Source organism: Pollicipes pollicipes, unplaced genomic scaffold (genome assembly GCF_011947565.3).
Source record: "Pollicipes pollicipes isolate AB1234 unplaced genomic scaffold, Ppol_2.1 Scaffold_3087;HRSCAF=3621_pilon_pilon_pilon, whole genome shotgun sequence".
NCBI lineage: Eukaryota > Metazoa > Arthropoda > Thecostraca > Pollicipedomorpha > Pollicipedidae > Pollicipes > Pollicipes pollicipes.
In genome coordinates, this window is record NW_023596225.1 from 40,678,991 (window position 1) to 40,699,129 (window position 20,139).

The 20,139-nt window shown below is 61.4% G+C and overlaps 1 protein-coding gene across 6 annotated transcripts in view; it reads right to left on the minus strand.

The window, feature by feature from the left end:
- LOC119114806 (tensin) overlaps positions 1-20,139 on the minus strand; it is a 37,138-nt gene extending 16,999 nt beyond the window's left edge. For 3 of the 6 annotated variants that reach the window (XM_037238841.1, XM_037238837.1, XM_037238839.1), the window contains exons 1-2: positions 7,375-7,411; positions 2,320-3,898 (exon numbers count right to left, since the gene is read on the minus strand). In XM_037238841.1, coding sequence (XP_037094736.1) covers positions 2,320-3,898; positions 7,375-7,396 — 1,601 coding nt within the window. In that variant the 5' untranslated portion in view covers positions 7,397-7,411. Of the gene's footprint in view, positions 1-2,319; positions 3,899-7,374; positions 7,436-20,032 lie in introns of those variants that run through there. The other 3 variants (XM_037238842.1, XM_037238840.1, XM_037238836.1) reach the window with 3 other exon arrangements.

Below are 20,139 nucleotides of genomic sequence, written 5' to 3' on the forward strand. Positions count from 1 at the left end.
TCACGGTGACGTCATCACGCGCGCCCCGACGACGCGTGGAGACGGGCGGCGGCGCAGGTGGGCGGCCGCGCGCGAATGGGAGACGCCGGAGCGCCGTGGGAGTCCAGCAAATATGCGCGATCTGTGCGCCGAGCCGACACGGAGGCGTTAGCGTTGGTGTCCGGCGCTGGAGGGTCGGCTGCAGCCCCGGCCGGCGCTGCGGTCGGCTGCAGCCCTGCAGCTGGCGCCGCTGCAGCGGCCGGGCGCAGGGGGAGGACGGCAGCGGCTGCAGGGGCGACGCCCAGTGCGTCACCGGCCGCAGAGGCGGTGACGCGTCCACGCCGGGCAGGACGGCGCGCCGCGCTCCGGACCGGGGGTGGCGGGCGGCGTCTCGAAAGCGAGCCGAGATCACGGGTACCGCGTGGCGAACAGGGTAGCGTTACGACACGCGTGGCGGCGCCCGCTGCCGGTCTTAGATCAGGAGTCGCACCTGAGGCTTGCAAACTCTAGTACGCGAGACCGAGACAAAACCGAGACCGAGACCGAGACAAGGCTGTCCGAGCGGCGGCAAAGACATGCGGAGGAGAGGGCACGATGAGAAGCGCAAGGCGCGACTTTTGAGAGGTCACAGAGCCCAGCAGCAGGATCACCCATCCCCTCCAACTCAACCAATACCATGGCCGCGGCCCTGCCCTCCAACGCCCGCCGTCAACACAACGCCGGTTGCGCCGCGCCCGCTGTGCCCTGGTGACGGCCTGGCCACGTCCCGTGTACCTGAGCGGCCAAGGCCGGCCCAGTATCTCCTCAGCACGTCTCGAGGCAGCCAGTGGCCTTGGCGGCGCGCACGAGGACCCGATAGCGGACCGGAACACGACGCGGCCGGAGGTCGCCGGGGCCAGACCCTGAGGTCACGACGGCCACCTGCCGGCCGGACGCCGCCCTGACCCGCGCGCGGCGCGCGCTTCCGGGCCGCGGCACCGCGGCGCGCCGCCCGCGCGCGGTCGCCGGCGCGCAGCGACGCCGGCGTCGACGCGCCGGGCGGAGCGGGTGCAGAGCGGCATCGACGCGCCGGGCGGAGCGGGCGCAGAGCGGCATCGACGCGCCGGGCAGAGCGGGTGCAAAACGGGTGCAGAGCGGCACCGACGCGCCAAGCAGAGCGGGTGTCGTTGTGAGGCCGGCTGAGGGCGCGGCTCAGATGATGTCACCCGACGCCGGAGAGCGGACGTGACGCGTGACGTCACACCGGCGGTGTGACGTCACGCGGGCGGAGCAGCGGGTGACGCGGCGGCCGAGTGACGTGGCGTGACCCGGCGGCGACCGAGGCACGTCCGGAGACGGCCGCGGTCGAGGCTGACGTCACGCCGGGGCCGCGCCGCGAGCGCCGCCGCGGCCGCGCGCGCCAGCCGGCCGGGCGGCTGCGGGCTGCAGGGCACGGTCAGGGCGGACGAGGGCGGGGCAGCCGGGAGCGTCCGCCGGCGCGGCGCGACAGCAGCCCGCTGGCGACGCGGGAGGCCACGCGGCACACGGTCCCGGCGTTCCCCGGAGAATCCGGCGCCGTATGGCGTCTCAGCTGTCGGCTGATGCTGGAGAAGGCCGACTGGATGCCGAAGCTGACGCGGTTTGGGATCGTCATGGCCCTGTCTGACTTACCTTGAACCATCAATCGGCCACGATGGCTGGTGATCCCACGAGGACACGGATAATCAGCCGGTCGCTGACGCCCCACTCAAGGACACGCAAAACACACACACACACACACACACACACACACACACACACACACACACACACACACACACACACACACACACACACACACACACACACACACACACACACACACACACACACACACACACAAACGCACAAGACCACGTTCCGAAGCTGATCGGACACCACACAAAACACTGCAGCGCCCATAGCAACTTCTCTTCACTGGCAGCACCCCAGCCACGACTGGGATGAATATATGAGGTCGGTGACGGGACACGACAGGACAAGACAGGAATAACTTACCTGCGTCATCATATTCAAATGAGGCCCACCGATCACGCCGGTCACCAAAGGCGCCCGGCAAAACAGCATCAGTCAAGCGCCACGAAAGCAAACTCGGGCGGGGCAAGAACGATCCGAGGCAAGACAAAACACGACAGCAAAAACAAACCGGGCAATCGCACACTAAGCCAGTGCAAGACGACCCAAAGCACGCGTGAGGGAAAACAAAGCAACTCGTCATGAGCTGGGAACTGGAGGCCGGCCGCGACGCGACCCAGCCCGACCCAGCCCAACCAGAGCTCGAGACAAGCGCACCACCGCACCGAGCCAGCGCCGAGTACTCACGGCAAGTCCTCGATGACGAACTCGCGAATGGTCTCCTCCATCTTGGTGACGCCGGCCTGGCCGCCGTCCTCGTCGTCCACCATGTAGCGCTTAGTCGTCTCGACAATCTTGCGCGTCGGGTTCGGGCTGCACGGCACGTCGAACGACTGCGTGCTCACCGTCGTCATCGAGTTGGTGTTCTGGTCGTATGTGGTTACCGTCTTGGCGCTGGGGTCGTTCAGGTTGATATCGATGTTGCGCGCCGGGGGCGGCGCGCGCCTGTACGGCTCCATCGCGCGGCTGGCCGCCGGCGCCGCGGCCGGCGCCGGCGGCGACGGCTTGGTCGAGCGGATCGTGCTCTCCCAGTCGTAGGACCGGTTGGACTTCAGCGTGTCCGTGTTGTAGGACGTGTTGCTGCGCAGCGTGTCCGTGTTGTACGACTTCATGGTGTCGGTGTTGTAGGAGCGGTGCGACGGCAGCGTGTCCGAGTTGTAGGAGCGCTGCGAGCGCAGCGTGTCCGTCGCCGGCGCCTTGACGCCGCCACCGTTGAAGCTCCTGCCGTACGTCTCGGTCACGACCGACTTGCCGGAGGAGCCGTTGGTGTAGGTCTTCGGTAGGTCTTGTGTGTAGGTCTTGCGCGGCAGGCTGGGCGATGGCGGCGTCGGCGTCGGCTGCTTGGCGGCCGGCTGCGACGCGCCGCTCACGAGCAGTTTGCGCACGAGCCGCGGCGACTCGAGCTCGGGCCGGCGCTGCTCGGCGTCGGCGCGGCGCGGCGGCTCCAGCTCCGGTGACCTCTGGCGGGCCGGCGCGGCCGGACTCAGGCTGCGCCGCGCGCCCGACGCGCCGAAGCTGGCGTACGAGAACGGCTTGCTGTCGGCGCGCGCGTGGTACGGAATCTCCTCCTCGGCTTTGGCACTGAACGACTCACTGAACGTCGAGTCCGACTTGTAGCCGTTGTAGTGGACCATGCTGGCGGGTGGCGCCGGCTGCGGCGGCGACTGCGTGGAGCCGTAGCCGGAGCTGAAGCTGACGTCGACGACGTCTGGCGCACTGTGCGCCGCCGCGGCGCTGCGTCCGCGCACACTGGGCCTCGCACTGGGCGCCGGCGCGCTCGCCGCAAACGTTGGCGCCTGAATCGCGTCTATATCTGGCGCCGGAGTCTGGCACGGCCGCAGGTCGGGGATGTTGGAGCAGTTCTCCCGCAGTCCCTCAAGCACTGCGTCCAGCTGCGTCGCGTCCACCGACGATTGTTTTTTCACACGCGCGTTCGCTTCCACTGCGGTACGGAGGGCGGGTCGGGCAGGGGTGGCGGGGGAGGTCTCGGGCGCGGCCAGCGGGCTGCTATCACAGGGAGCAGAGCGGCCGGAGCTGCTCGAGTGCGGACCGGACGGCGAGTGACTGCTGCCGCCGCTCAGACGTTCGCGGCCACTGCTCGATATGCCACTGTCCATAGACACCGTGTGCAGCTCATGGCTGTCGGCGGCGGCGGCGGCACTGGGCGGCTGGCTTCGCGGACTGCCCGTCGACGGCTTCTTGATGACGGTGGCGTACAGGGAGCCGTCCAGCGGGCCCTCCGTGTGCGCCGGCCGCTCCGCCGCGTCTGAAACAGCCGCGCGCGCCCGGTGAGTGGCGTCCCGACCGGCCGTACATGGAGCACCGCCTCCCGCGGCCGCCAGCGCCCGCCCGCCGGCGGCGGCGGCGCCGCGCCGGGCCGCAGCTGATCACAAGCGCGACGATTTCGCCGCAGTCGCGTCACCTGAAGGCGTCGGGACAACGGCAGACGCTCGGTTGGCCGGAAAACGACCCGCCACGGCCGCCGGGCGCGGCCGCCGCCCCGACCCCGCCCCGAAACGGGCGCCCCAGCCGACAGCGTCCGGTAAAAAATCGCGCCGCTCAAGGTCTTGAGAAATGTGGGGCTGGCAGCAGCTGACGGCGACGCGCCAATGCGATAAAGCGGCCGTCGATCGGCGCCGCCCGGCCCAGCCGCCATACACAGTGTTCAGCCGTCAAAGCAGGGGCTCGTCACCGCGCGGCGCCAGCCCATCTCAATCGCCGATGGGGCCCGGCGGCCGGCGCCGCGGCGACACGCGCCCGGGCCGGGCCGGGCCGGGACCGGTCCGGGCGGCGCAGCGCGGGCGGGCAGGCGTCAGCGCCGGCCGTGACAGCTGGCGGCGGGCCGGCCGGCCATCTGCCGGCCCACCGCGCCCCTGCAGCCGACGCCGGTGAAGAAATCGCCGCGCAAATCGGCCCAGTCGATGCCGTGACACAATTACCGAAGCTCGACTTTCTAACGAGAATCGCGGACTGGACGGCTGCCGGCCCGAGCCTGGCCGGCATTCCGGTGGGCGCGGCTGAACCCGCGTCATCCGCATTGGTTAGTCGCCAGCTGACGCCAAAACTACGGCTGACACATCTGACTGTGTTTCCCGGCTTGTGAGTGGCATACGCACATTCGTTCCGCTCCCGCCCACCCGACGCTGAGTGCGTACGCGCGCACGTGCGTCGGCGCACGCGTGGGACGCCGGCGAAAGTACAGCTGAGCGCGGCCGGACCGCATCGGCGCCAGCGCGGCGTGACTCGGCGCCTCTAGCCGTGAAATTATCGATGTTTGGCTCATCTAGGACTCTCCCCGCTCCGGGCGGCGAACAAAACGCTCCCGCGCCCTGTCTCATTCGACGCCGATCGCCTCCTCGCCGCCCGGTGCCGACGTGCGGAATCATTACGCCGGTAATTAACTGGGTAGGCGGTGCAGAGGCGGGCTGCTAAATGGGCTGCCGCGTGAGCCAAGCCTCATCAGAATCAATGGTGAGCGAGGGTCGAGCCACACCAGACTCCGCTCAAAGCATGTAGGTTTCTGTTGCCCTCTGTGGTTTCAGTGATTTTCGGTCAACTATTCTGGAGGCCCAGGCAGATGTTGAAGAGGTGGAGGGGGGGGGGGGGGGCACAGCTCCTCCAATGAGACATAACTGGTTCCATCCATGGGTCCGCACTGCAGTAGCGTGCCGAAAGAACTGAACACACCCTAACGTACGGCATACCTAAGCATAACATGTTATCGCGGTGCAGATCACACCCGCCGAAGCAGTGTCAAGATCACCGCCGCAGGTGTGACGGGGACCAGACAGTGCTGGCAGAGGCCCGCAGCCCGAGCTGATGACAGCAGGCGGCGGCGGCGGCAGAGCCGGCCGTGACGCGCCGGGCCGGGCCGGGCCGGCTGGTCGCGGAGGCCGGCAGCCGGTCACCAAGGCCGCGCGGCATCAGCCGTGTCGTCGCGACGCGGCCCGACCGGACAATGGTCCGCCACGTCCACCGGAGGCGGCCAGGGTGGGGATGAGGCGAAGGCAGCGGCCGGCTATCCCGCCGCCGTCAGGGCGCACTCTAGGAGGCCACTACCATAAAACGGCCACGACGTCATTATTATGCTCACGTGGTCCGCGCGATCCGCCATTATACACCAGGCGCTTGCAAAATATTTACGACCGAAAATAGCTCCCATGGATGATACGGCAGTGGCTGTATATTTTGATGGTTGTTTATGATAACGGGATCCGAGCGCGATGCAGTTGCAAGGCGCGGGCTGGGCTGATCTACCCGTCTTCGACGACTCCCGGCTTCACGACGATCTGCCGCAGGCGCCGAGCATGCTGCCATAAAACACTATCTGACTTTGACAACCGGCCAGAACAGGGATATTAACTTGGACGCTAGTGCCTCTGGCGGGAGCCATGGCGCAGTTGGTGGAACCCGTGCGCTAGCTCCTCGCAGCTCAAAGGGAAACAGTATCAACAGCCTCGATAATGTTCTCTCTTCACTCTTCAGCGACAACGAGGGCCGGTGGCTGCCAAAACCGCGCCAATCGACCGAGTTGGCGCGCTTTCACGTAGCAACGTGAACCCGTGATCGCATCATCTCTGCCTTTACGATATCGCCACGCTCTGGCAGGATGCAAGGTTATACCTTTTCATTCTTACGAGGCGGTCAGCGAGTCGATTTACGTAGGATAATTACACTGTAAAAATGGTAGCCCCAGCTGAGTCAACAAAACTGCCGAGATCAGTGGCACGTGAATCATCGTCTTAAAACTTCTTAAAAAGTTATTGTGTTGTAACTAAACTACATCAGCCACCGAACGACTGCTGAAATGCATAGCTAGTGGTTTGCAACAAAAACTGGCGGACAGATACACAAGAACGTCGATGCACCCGTCACACTCGTATCTACGACCGTATATAGCGCGTGGACATAGCACAAACCGTGTGTTTGGAAAATACGCTGTAATTGTGTACATTACAACCATGCCATCCCGTGTCAGCCGGTCGCCATAACGTAATCAATCACTGATGCGCCATCGTGGGGGCCGCCAAGTCTTTCGTGCTTACTAATCCCTCCGGAATCTCAGCCCACAGCTGCATCGTCTCCAAATCGGACCGGACCGGAAAGGGATTTTCCAGCGGACGAATTCCACGTCACGATCACCAACAAAGTCGCCTGCGCGCGCACCGTCAGCCTGGAGCGACGCCGGCCATCTGCGGTGTTGCGCGCCGCCGGTGGCGCGGCCGGACGGGCCGGGGCGGGGCGTCCGACCCGTCACGTCATCACACCGCATGGGCCAGCGCCAAACATGGCCCGCTAATCGTGGCCGCAATCAGGGCCTCGCCGGCGCGTGCAGAGCGCGCCCCGCGGTCAGCGGGGCCGGCATGTCCGACACCGCAGGCGAGCCGGCCGGACGCCGCCGCCGCGTGACACCCGGCTCGCGCTTGGGCCCATACAGTGCGGTTGGGCGGGCGCCGCGGCAGCGTGACACCCGGCTCGCTCTGGGCCCACATGGCGCGGCTGGGCGGCGCGGTCCTCGGAGACAGCCGTGGTCGCGTCTCGGCTCGAGCCGCCCACATGGCAGCGAGACGCAAGCGGGAGCCGGGCCGTGGCGGCTTTGCGAGCGATTGAAACCGACCGGACAATCTCATCTGGAGTTACATGGCCGCGGGGCAGACGGGAAGTCCGGGCGAAATGGAGCGGGTCAAGCTTGGAGCTGCCGCGTCCCGTCGTCACGAACATCCGTGCAATGTCGCCACTCACCCACGCACGTAGCCGCCACCATGGCGCCTCGTCGACTCCGCGGGCCGTGTCGAGTCCCGACCACAGGGCAGGCCGAGCCGGCGACCGCTCGCGCTCGACTGACGCGTGAGCAGGGCCCAGCCTGCGGGCGCCGCCTCCCGGGACAAGCCACCGAGTCATCTCGCGATAGGCTTCCGGGACGGGACGGGACGGGACGCGGCCGCGTCATCGCGCGCTATAGTGGTCTCGGCGGACGGCGGTGACTGAGATGCGGGTATTTTCGGCCGCCGGAGCACCACAAAACGGGCTTCCCGGTATGCCCAGCAGGAGTACGATCTCGTCCACCCGCCAGCATCCAACTGATTCCTCTACTCGTTTGTTGGGTATTTGTTAAAGCTGTGCGCAAGACGTTTGCATTTTTTCGCCGCAACCTTCAGGATTGCCCTCGTGTCAGTCCCAAACTCACCCGCCACGACCAGCGCGACGGAAAGGCACCGACCCAAGTCGCCGCGTGGGCTCGGAGCACTCCGACCGGCACCTCCCTCCAGCAGAGGCTCCGGCGGTGCTCAGCCCCGCCCCTGACCAATCCGTCCGCGCTGTCCCGCACGGACGACACCTGCGCGCCGCGTCGCGTGCCTCCGGTCGGCGAGGGTGGTCGGCGCGCGCCGCGTAGGGCGGCGATCGTATCAGCTGACGGCCGCTGCAGGACAGCTGACCTCGGTCGGGACGGCTGGAGGGTGGGCGCCACTCCTGGCGCCCACGGCTCGGACGGCCGGCCGGACCTTGGCAGACCGGGCCGTACCGCGGAAGTCCGGCGAGTGATCACTGGGGTCAGGCGGGGAGGAGACGGCAGGCGCTGGCACGGGCGTCCACTTGTATTCCTTTATGAGGGTCCTGTCCTTTCCATGCAATGCTGGCTTGGACCCCCAATACTTTTGTCTGAAATATTACAAAAAGGTAGAGAAAAGCTGGCTTTCACAAAAAAGCCACTCTTTTTCTGTATTTCTTTTTTTCGAAGCACGATCACCGTGCTGTTCAAATTATGCTAGTCATAAATGATGCAACAATTAATGATATAAATTGTTAAATTGTAGTTAAATTAAATTATCGTTAGATTGTAGCGACTTTCTCTCTTTACAACACGCGTCTTTATGCACAATCACTGATTGCTGCAACCCGCACCTGTCTTTGACAGGTTACGACGCCAACATCCGCTGGAATTTCCTGAGGTATTTGCCGCCTTCTGTTTGCTGACATGGGACATTTAATACCACAACCACATTATCTCGGAACCTATAAACCTAATGAAAAAAACAAATACCGCAGATCATGCGACCCCCAGAGCAGCTGATTTGTTGGCCTGTACGTAGTTAGGTCGCAGGTCAAGGCAAATGGTACTACACTTGTTTTTACGCGCTTGTATTCTAAATTGCAGATTTTTCAACTACAATGGGGCTTCATAATAACTACATTTATCCAGGATAACCATGCTGTCTGTTACATGTCTATTTGATGAACCTTTAGACGATGGAAGATGGATAATGCTTTTCCTCAAACGAGTTCGTGTGCTTTAACACACTGACGCTGAATCGTATTACGTAAGATACGGGAACGTGTATTACACCGTAACCCGCAAGCCGGGTGTTTTGGGGAGCTGGAACATGTGTGACTCTGGTCACGCCCGGCCAGCGAGAGTTTACGAGTGACATCACCCTCCAATCAGGACGTGATGTCTGCTTTATGTAACGAATCCAGCAAGCAGTTCATAAAACGCCTGCATGGTGTGATGTTTACCGACGATATTCATGGGGCTGCTCATGAAGCTCGCCTGGTCTGGGACGACCGGAAGACTTCACCTGCCAACCAAAAAACAGGCCCTGGAACGAACAGCCGCCGTGACTGCCTGGTTGTGACGTCACTGCGTGATGACATCTCCAATGAAGTCGTGACTCGGAACAACGACTCATCGACAAGCGGACGTCCTAATGCAACGTCGGAACGGTAAAAATCGGTATCCCGAGTTTTCTGCCAGAGCTCAGGTTGCTGACACGTCCTTGCGACGGCACCTACCGCAACTCGAGCTTCCAAATCAAGTCACCACGAACTCGCGACGTCGCTGCATCTGATAATCGGACCGGAGCGCCGGGGTGGGGAACCCGGTCTTTAATCAAATTCCTTACATGCATGACACGATTTCCAACGGCGCGTTTCCTGGCGCCAATGGCGATGGCCGTGACATGACGACCGCCAGGCCAGCGATTACCAAACATGACGCCATGCATTCCGGGGTGGCGCCACCACCGGAATGTGCAGGCAAATGCACATCAGGTCGCTGTTCCCATGCACACGGTCATCTGGCTTCTATCCCAAAAGTCATGATGCGAAAGGTCATGGGACCACTCACATGGCGAAAACACAGGTGGAGGAGGTTGAGGACGATGGCGATGTTTATAGAGGCTGGGCCCCATAAAAATGTTCGTCACATCCCACTCCATAGGCGAAGAAACGTCCCAGAAATCCAGGCTGAGCAACCAATTAAGAAACCAGTTCTTTCCATGCGTTGCCGTAAGGCCAAGGTTCAGTATTCTCGAAAAATAGGGTTGCCGTGTTCTTACGCCCAAGCCTCTTCCTAAATGCATAAAAACCCTAGTATGCGCCTCTTGGCTCCAACACGCGCAAAACCATGCGAACATAGATGTTTCACACTGATCGCTCAGTTCGGGACCGATGTCACTGCAACACTTTAAGCGTGATCTAAGAACCTTCTATTCTTCGGGATACTGGGACCACTCCTTCGCATGTGTTATAATACTAGGAGCACTGATCTGCGACGCTCGCATTATGGACCGACGTTAACGCACGCTTAAATAGGAATAAACGTCTCAGAAAATAACGGCACTGAGGACCCATGTCAAGCAAAATGTTAGCATGCATAGGTATTACAGCGTTAAGAACAGGCGGTCTGCAAAAAGCAAGATACCCGAGGACCAGCCGCTGCTCTCAGACATCTAATGCGAGGACTTTCTTGGGGAGTGTCCTTAAAAGCCCCGGCAACCCAGCGAGCAGGCACCTGACGCACCCATCCTGGAGCTCGCGGGCCGCGACAGTACGGCTCCACCGCGGCGCACGACTCCGCTGACCCGGCGTGACCTCGCGACGTCGCCTGCGGAGCCGGCCCAGACACATCACCCCGGGTCACCGAACACCCCCGACTGACGGGCGTGTCAGCAGTCAGACATCTCCCTCGCTGGTGACGTCCGTGTCACGTGATCCGAGTCGACACTCAGGCGCCGGGCTCGCGCCGCTCGGGGCCCAAACAGAGGGGCTGGTCGGCCTCTGCGCGGACGCCGGCGGCAGCGTCGCAGCGCCGCGCGCGCCGCTCGACGCCGGCACGTGCGTGACGGGCCGGCGCGGCTCTCACCGCCGGTCCGGCACGGCAGCTTCGGCCAGTCGCGACCCTCCGCCCAGGTGCGTGGAGACGAATTACACGCATCGGGCGCAGACAAATAGCCCAAATAGCCATCTGTTTAATTCATGTGTTTAAGCGGTACCCATGGTCATAATCGCATGTCGTCACTTGTTGAAGCGACACAAAGCACGCGAAAAAAGCCGCCTGCAAAGCGAGGGTCGCAGAATACCTGTGGTTAACATCGTGTCCATTTCAAAATTCAAATAGTCGCTTATGAAACCATGAAGCGTACCCACGAAGGTGCAGTCAATGTGCCAAAGCGTGATTTGTTATAAAACAGCACAACCCAAAGGCAAATTAGGCAAAGTAGTGAGCAGATCACCAAAGTAGGTGTCTGAAAGTAAGAGCACGTTTAAAATTGGCTTAGAGCAAAACGAGGGAAGGCACGTAGTTACTGCTAATGGTTATTTATCCACAGTATGCGAGCATCTATTGCCAACAGATTCGTGGACAAAGCGATAAACGATGCCCCCGCAAGGCAGCATTTTCCGTAAACCATACTGACTTAACAAGTTTCCAATCTGCATGTTTGCGGAAGATCGCGGTGTCTGCCCCAGACATCTGCGATATTTGCCTCTCTCATCCACAGAGACGAGGGATAACAGCCTGTCCATTCCCAAACAATATCCGTGTGCTGTGAAAACGTCGGCGTCGGCGTCGGCGTCGTCCTTGGAACCGCGACGACACACAAATCAGGTCAGAAAACAGAATTCAGGGCGTCAATCAATAACCTGCGTGCGGCGATGGTCCGATTTCTTACCGGGGCGGTGACCGCGCGCCGCGCCTTTTACAGTGATGGCTGATGGCACCGAGCCCGAGTAATTGGACAGATAACAGACCCGCGGCCGTCCGGTGATTCAGTGACGTCAGCTGCGTGGGTCGGCCAATTTGTGCGGACAAAGGAAAACACGCAATCGGTGCCCTGGGAAGCATTGCGCGGCGTTCAAGGTGAGGACATCGTTCCGACGCCGAGGCATTTTACCGTCCATATTTGTACTGAGTTCATTAAGGCAATTGCGAATCCTGGGTTCGGTGGGAATTTAAAGAGAGTGGGCCTACCAAGAAAATTGTTTTTGCCAGCGAATGCGCTTTACTACTGGAAGAGGTTTTGCGAAATGCATGATATGCAATTTTAATGATGAAATATTACAAAAACAAACATTACACAATATGCGATTACAGGATACTCTTGTTTTAATGGGTGGTTCGACCCAACAAATGCTTTTGAGAAGAATGCGTTTTCTCAACCAGATGGCCCCACCTGATGATGCTTTGACTCACAAATAAACTCGTTTTTAACAAACACATAGGTTTCTTTTCATGATGAGGATGCACGCGACCCTTTTTCGCGCAAAATTGCATGATGCAAATCACGGGTGGACTTTTAAATCTAAGATTTATTGTTGTAAGCGTGTCAGTTTGATTCTAAACACAGCGCCATGCTCGCTATGTACAGTTCAACATAGTATTGCTGCATGGAAGTGGTCTCCTACCGCCGACGAAGTCAGGACATTGAGGAGTATTTTTTTTGTACTTAGCATTGCATGGGACGTTGAGGAGTATATTGCCTGCTTTTGGAACAAACATTTTTTTGCCCGTTATGCAAGTATGATACCGTTTTGGGATGCGCCAAACAACAGCTGGACCAGAAATGAGTTTACAAAGGGTTTGCTGTTTGGTAGCTGCCCAACACAAACACCTAACATCAGGATATCTGGGAGGAAGCTGCAGTGATTCATCGAGCGAATGCAATCCCTTTCTTGGCCTTGCACGCGTAACCACAGTTTTGTGAAATCGGAAGCCATAAATTGTCAAATCGCGGGCCGCATGACAGCCTCAGGCTAGCCAAGCAAGCCAAGCGATACACGACCGTAATTGCGACCCTAAACGCGGCATCCGTATCTGCAACGGCCGCCGCAGCATTTTCCACCCAAGGCCGATGAGGTGCTTGCTCAACGGTGTGCGATACGCTGATGGCGTGACAGCACACACAGTATCCACGCCTCTTCGGCAAGCGCCTTCCTTTACGGTACGTGGGAGCTGCGTGCATTCGCGTGGCTTGTCAGGACCATCACAGAACAGTTGGAGCAGCTGCTACTTCATAAGCAGAGCGGTTGTTCTCCGGATTAAAACACATGCAGTGTGAAGACCGTTGGTTTAGGCAGCCGTGGCATTCCGCCAGCCGTCTAAGGCCGGGAGCTGCACGATCTAAAACGACCAGCAGCGCGCAATGTCTTGTATTAAGATACCCCGACGCGTCTGTCTCAGTTCATCTGGGAGACTTGACCACCTCGGTCAAAGCGGCGGCTGTTCGACGCTGCACCGTTCCGGCGACGCCCCCGGGACAGGTTTTCGGCGAAGATCAGCCGATGAACCGGCCGGCCCACGTGCTGCTCACACCTGTGCCCGAGAAGGCTGTCGCCGCTGGATCTCGGAGGGGTCCTGTGACAAGTGGACGCGGATGCCGGGAGCATTTCGAGCCGAACACGAACGCCCGGCCCCTGGAGATGCCGATCGGACACGGTGCGCGACTCCTGTCGGGAAAATGGCTGGCAGCTGCAGCCGCGCGGGGTCATGACGGCCGTGCCGCGGCGCCGTCCCCTCCCCAGCGAGACGCTCGCCGAGGCCACGCCCCTGCCGAGCGGCCGAGCGGAGCGGGACGGCCGGGCTGTGTACAACCCTCACAGCCGACATTGAGAGCAGGGGCCGGCGCGATGACGACATCCGCCGACAGCTGCGCACACGCACAGCTCCGCCGCCGTGGAGGGCGTCCCACGCACGGCACGGTACAGCACGGCACCAGGACCGTATGGCGCACCTCTCGGCGGGTCTCCGCCGCAGGATCGGTGCCCCTGACACCATCGCCGCCTCCCCGGCGGCCTAGCCCGGTCCCTGCCCCGCCGCCGCTACCTCCTCCCAGGCGGCCGCTGACGATCGGCGCGCGCGCCCGGCGGCCCGCCGTCCGGCCAGCCGCATGCAAATGAGCCGGCCGCAGAGCGGCCCATGGGCGCCGTCGGCGGGGCGCCAGCCGCTGCACGCTGCGGAGGCAGCACGCGCAGGCGTATATGGCGCGCTGGCGCCGGCCGCACTGGCGCGACACGACGCTCTGGCGGCGGTGGCGGGCGCGCGCAGGCCCCACGCCGCCGCCGGGGTCACAGCAAGGGGCGCATGACGCCGAATGGGCGCGGCGGGGCACAAGACACACACTTACTGTTGGCTAGACTTGGACGTGGTGGAAACTGGGAGGCATTCACGCCGAGCTTGAAATTTATTTGCTGGCGGAAGTAAAACGGAAAATGAACGGGAAAAATAAGCAGGATCAAAACCGAACACTGAGGCGTCTTCGCAGCACATCAAGAGGGTTATATTCTACGCGACGTGACGTCACGTCACAATTATGCTCTGTGTGACGTAAAACACGTTGTTTCATCATTCGTGGTCGGTCCTTGACACGCGAAATGACCCCTTTATAAATGAATCTGCTGTGTAATTTTTGTCTCCCTTAAGATCGAGTCGCGGAAAAAGATTCTGCGCGTCCGGCAAAGATACTACATGACGTCACGCTAGAATCGTTTTCGCCCAAGTCACTGTGAATACACCTAAGGTACACCCAGGCCAGGAGCGCAAGAAACGGACACCCTGAATGCGGCGTGGGCACTGCGGAGGGGCGGCGCCAGGCGGGGCGCCGCCGAGCGAGGTCGCTCCTCGTCGGCCAGCTCGTCCGCCTGATACGCATCGGTGAGAGGCTGACAGGCGTCGGCGGCCTGCCCACGTCCGCCTGCGCCGCCGCGCCGCCCCGCCCGGCGTCGGAGCGCGTCCGGGCGGGCCCCAGCCGGGCACCTGGCGCTGTCAGGCAGCCGGCGCGGCGCGGCCGGGCCAGCGCGGCCGTCAGCCGCCGGCGGCCGGACTCCTTCCGCCCCCCCCCCCCTCCCCTCTCACGGTCACCCCAGGGCAAAGCTTCAAAGGTTCGGCGCGCGACCGCAGCACAGTGCTATCGCGTTTACCGACAATCCAGAAACAAAGAGGAGCTGAGCGAAGTTTCCGCCATGCATTTTCTTCAGGGACAGAAACCACGTCAAAAAACAAAATGAAACGAATAGACAGCAGTCTTTCCATTCCGAGACGAACATGACGCATCAGAAAAAGCAGGCTTCCACGTTGGCATCAGCCACAAAAAAACCGACGCCTGCCGAAGCCCATCGCTTTGTCAGTCGGCACTCCGCAACCCACCGAGCCACATCGGCAAGTCGGCGACCGGGCGGGGGGGGGGGGGGGGGGGCAGCCACCGACCGCTGGGCCTGTCGCAGCGCTCACCGGCCGACGCCCACGACAGCGGCGCCACCGGACGGCCTGCAGACAACCGCACCGGCGCGCCCGCCATGATGATGACATAAATCTGCATTAATTGCGCCGGGCGGGCGCCGTAAAAGGAGGGCTGGCCGCCGCCTGCTGCCGGCACCGGAGGTTGGCGCCGCTCGCTGCCTGGGGTCAGCAGCAAGCCTCCGGGACCGCCGGTCGGCGCGGCCTATTTTGTGGAGTCGGCAGGGGGCCTCCGAGACCCGCCGGGCGATGCCACCCGCTGCCTGGAGTCGGTAGCGAGCTTTCGAGACCGCCAGCTCGCGCGGTCTACTCTGTGGAGTCAGAGCCTCCGGGACCGCAGGTCGGCGCCGCTTGCTTCCTGGAATCAGAAACGAGCCTTCGCGACCGCCAGCCGGCGCGGTCTACTCTGTGGGGTCAGGAGCGAGACTCCGGGACCGGCGGTCGATGCCGCCCGCTGCCTGGAGCCAGAAGCGAGCCTTCGAGACCGCCGGCTCGCGCGATTTACTGTGTGGAGTCAGGCGCGAGACTCCGGGACGCCCACCGGTGTCGCTTGCTCCCTGGAGTCAGGAGCGAGTCTCTGTTGGACCTGAGTCTCTGGAGTCTCTGTTGGACGAGATCCGACCGACCGACCGACTCGCACCGCGCCGCCAGAGAGATCGCACCGCGTTTAGATCACCGCACCGCCAGATAGATCGCACCGCCAGGTCAACTCTGTTTAAAGCCTAATGGCCTGGCTGTTAGTGTCGGGAATATCTCGGGTGGTGTAAACGTTACACAGGAGCGCCGACCACTGTGATCTTCACAGTTTAGTCGCATAAGCTGACTGAGCTTATCCCGGTATGCCGCTAACTATCGATCTCTGACGTCTTTTCTACAGGTCGACAAGACGTGTGAACCACGACATGCCGATGATTCAGGACGCGATACTTTTGGCCAGTCTTTTCACCGAACGTCGTGGGCGCATGGCCGAGTTCAAAATCATTGGAGGCGCCCGCGATACCCTCCCCCTTGACGCCGCAACTGGTAAGCTCACGTCCCCACCAAGAAAAGCAGGATTCACTGTATGCTGCGCAGTACTCCGGGCTCACATACCTTTGGCCGAGTTTGGCACAGCCTACAGGGTTCGTTGGGATTATTCATCTCAACATACACAAGTCAGGCAAACAGAGCTGGATGGGCCAGTCCTGTCACTGAAGGAGCGGGGGTGGGGGGGGGGGGGGGGCAGCATTGGTCACACGACCGGTAGCTGTAACTAGGTGGACCAGCCTCGACTACACCTGTCACTGGGTGGACCGGCCTCGGCTACACCTGTCCCTGGGTGGACCGGCCTCGGCTACACCTGTCACTGGATGGACCGGCCCCGGCTACACCTGTCACTGGGTGGACCGGCCCCGGCTACACCTGTCACTGGGTGGACCGGCCTCGGCTACACCTGCCACTGGGTGGACCGGCCTCGGCTACACCTGCCACTGGGTGGACCGGCCTCGGCTACACCTGCCACTGGGTGGACCGGCCTCGGCTACACCTGTCCCTGTGTGCACCAGCCTCGGCTACACCCGTCACTGGGTGGACCATCCTCAGCTATGATTGTCCCTGGGTGGACCAGCCTCGGCTACACCTGTCACTGGGTGGACCGGCCTCTGTTACCCCTGTTCCTGCGTGGACCGGCCCCGGCTACACCTGTCACTGGGTGGACTAGCCTCGGGTACACCTGTCCCTGTGTGCACAGCCTCGGCTACACCCGTCACTGGGTGGACCATCCTCAGCTATGCTTGTCCCTGGGTGGACCACCCTCGGCTACACCTGTCCCTGGGTGGACCAGCCTCGGCTACACCTGTCCATTGGTGGATCAGCCCGGGCCTCACGTCCCACGCCAGCGAGGCCGGCTGGACGTGCCGCCCGTCGGGCCTGTTTATCGCGCCGCTGCTGACGACAGGGGCGGCTCCCGCCGGCCGGCGAGCGAGCCGGCATGCACCCGGACCCCGCCCCGGCGCCGCCAGGGCGGAGCCACGCCTCCGCTGCATGGCTCCCGCCCAACCGAGCTTCCGCGGGCACCCGAGTGCCCATGGCGGTCCGGGCGCGCACGCCCCTCTGGGCGACCTGGGCTTCAGCAGGAGGGTAACGGGACCACGGGTTACCTCCCTAACGAGGTGCCGGGAGGCAGCCGACTCTCAACTCTGGCACCCTCCATTAGCATCGCTAACGGTGTTACCAGGAGTTAATGGCTGGCTAGATGGTTGGCTTGCGTGCGAAGGAACGCGGCGGCTCGATACACTGCGTTGATTGTGATCCACTGGCCAAACGACGCTCGGGCGATGCAACATGCAACTGGTCGGTAAACGGTGCCTGCTGGAACAAAAGCACTCCGAACCAGCGCAGCAAATGGGCAAGCCTTCCCGTGCGACCTTCAGGCGAGGTCGACCAGTAAGTGGTCATCTTGCATGGCATTATAGAGCACTGAGTGGCGGGACGTGACAGTCCCCGGGCACCGGGCGTGAATGGATAACGAGAGTTCGTGACGACGCGAACGCCGTTGACGAAATCGTGATAGGTGGGGGCTCATTGAATGGTGAGAAAGCACTGGTGATAAGCGCCCGAGAAAGACAGGCACGCACGCCAGGCAGTTGGCTAATGACCTTAAGATACTAAACAAAGCCAGCAGCTCGGTCGACGGGTTCTTTCACCGCCTGCGCTCAATCAGCGGCATTCAGGCTAGATTCTTGCTCATGGCAAAGCGCAATGCTGGAATACGTGCGTCTTTCCGCGGCCATTTATCGGATTTTTAAAGTGGAGCAGGAGCCAGCAGTTCTCTACTTTAATTGCAGGCATTGATGCACCGTAAGTACAATACAATTAGCATGCGATATAAGCTCTAAGCACCGCTGACGGCGCCACTACAGGTTAATGGTTGGTTAAGCGACTAGCTCACGCGCAAAAGAAGCGCGACGCCGTTGATTGCACGCCAGGCTGCCAGACGTGGGGCCCGTTGTGATACACAGGCCGACCGGCACCAGAGGACGACGCCGGCGTGACCTCATCGGACACTGAAGCCTATTTTCAAAGACCGCGGTAGGCCCCCGCGCAGCTCTTGAGATACGCATACGTAGCGTGGGTTTTCGCGCGCATAACGTGCACAAATCAATAGCAAGAACTGCGACTGCGCCGCACGTCCGTGACGTCAAGAAAGTACGCAAACAATAATCTAACAAATAAAAAGTACACAAACAATAATCTAACAAATTGCGTCAACTCGCTCCACAGCCGCTTCGCTCCGCAATCGCCAATCGTGGGACGCTACAGCGCCAAAACCTTTCACACAAATCGCTCGCCCCTCGGACAAACGACTGCATGCGGCACATCTGTTCAGCTACAGCGGGCTCGACCTGACTACCGTGGCCGGCGTCGGTGAGCCGTCGCGGCAGACGGCTGCGCCCCGAGGCGCCCCGGCGCGCCCCGCCCCGCCCCGCCCCGTCCAGTCGTGCCCGGGGGTCTGCTAGGGTGCTGGGTGGACTCCAGCTACCGTCCCTGACCAGGGCTGTGGGGCTGTCAGTTGCATGGCAGCGGCCGCCGTCACCGCAGACTGCGCCGGCTCCGCTGCATAAGGCAGCGCTGCTCCGGGGAGACTGTCCGACGGCCGCCAGTTGCGATGGTGATGACAGCCAATCACAAATGACAGCAGCGGCGGTTACGGCGAGGTGGCGCTTGTCCCTCCATGCGAGCGCGCTTAAAAAGCAGATGCTAAACCTTCAATCGGACATGCGAACTACGGTACGCATTGATGTACGGCGAAAGTATCGCTCCGACGATCAGGACAAACCTGAATTGAATGTGCGTACGTCGTGCAGCAATGACATATCATCATAGAGTTTCGGACTATCTTCACGCCATAAAAGGGGACCCCCGTCATATATGTGGCCGCCCTTCGATCCTGACAGTTATGAGACAAAATGTGCGCATATGTCCCATAAGTCGTGACACTGATGAGACGCGGCGCTCGCAAATGTCAGTCGAGCCTGGCCATGCCGAGCCCCAGAGCGGTCGGCCGTTCAGGAAAGCCCTGCATCGCGCCCTCCGCGGCCATCGCTGCGAGGGAGTGTAGCCAGCCATGAGAGACCCGACTGGGACACTGTGCTCCGGACGGCTTCCACAACGGCCAGGCGGGACCTCAAACAAAGACTTGCCGAATGGTTTTTATAACTGGGACAGAAAGAGCCACCACACCCGGTGCATCTGCCAGAATGCGTCACCACTTCTACCTCGAAATACGCCACATTATCGCCATCCAGCTGCTACACTCCAGTCATCTGAGAAATCCCGCGCGAGCGGCATTGACCTGGATGGAGGACCCGCGTCCGCCGACGCTGTGGCGTGTCACAGGCCGGCCTGACCCGCCGCTGGAGCCGACCTTCGGATGCGCGCCGGGAGCCAAGCGTCTGTCTGACTCGGACCTCGTCTCTGGGCGCCTCGGTCGGCACACGCCGCGTCAGAGTGGGGTCCGCGACCGTATGTGCCCAGGTCTACGCGTCACAAATCCTAGCCCGCAATATATATATATATATATATATATATATATATATATATATATATATATGCATATATATATATATATATATATATATATATATATTCTTATTGCATGCTAATGTCGGTTTTAATGAAGCCACATATCACATACACACAAAAGCTTCCGCAGCAGACGAAATGGATTAACATATGCAAATGTATGCTTCAAATGTCGCTGCGCACACCCACTTCTCCCGAGTAGACGGCCGACTCCGCTGCACGCCCTCCCGGGCGCGGCCTGCATGTCTCGAGTGTCGCCCCACCCCCACCCCCACTCTCTCCCCGGTGATAGCCGGCGCGTCGGCGTGGACGCCGCCACCACCGCACCTGTCTGTCGGCGCCGCCGGCGTAGAAGGCCTCGTAGCTGTTCCAGCGTTGGACGGGGTCGGGCGCGCGGTCGACGCGGAGCGGCGCCGCCGCCTGGTCCTGGCCCA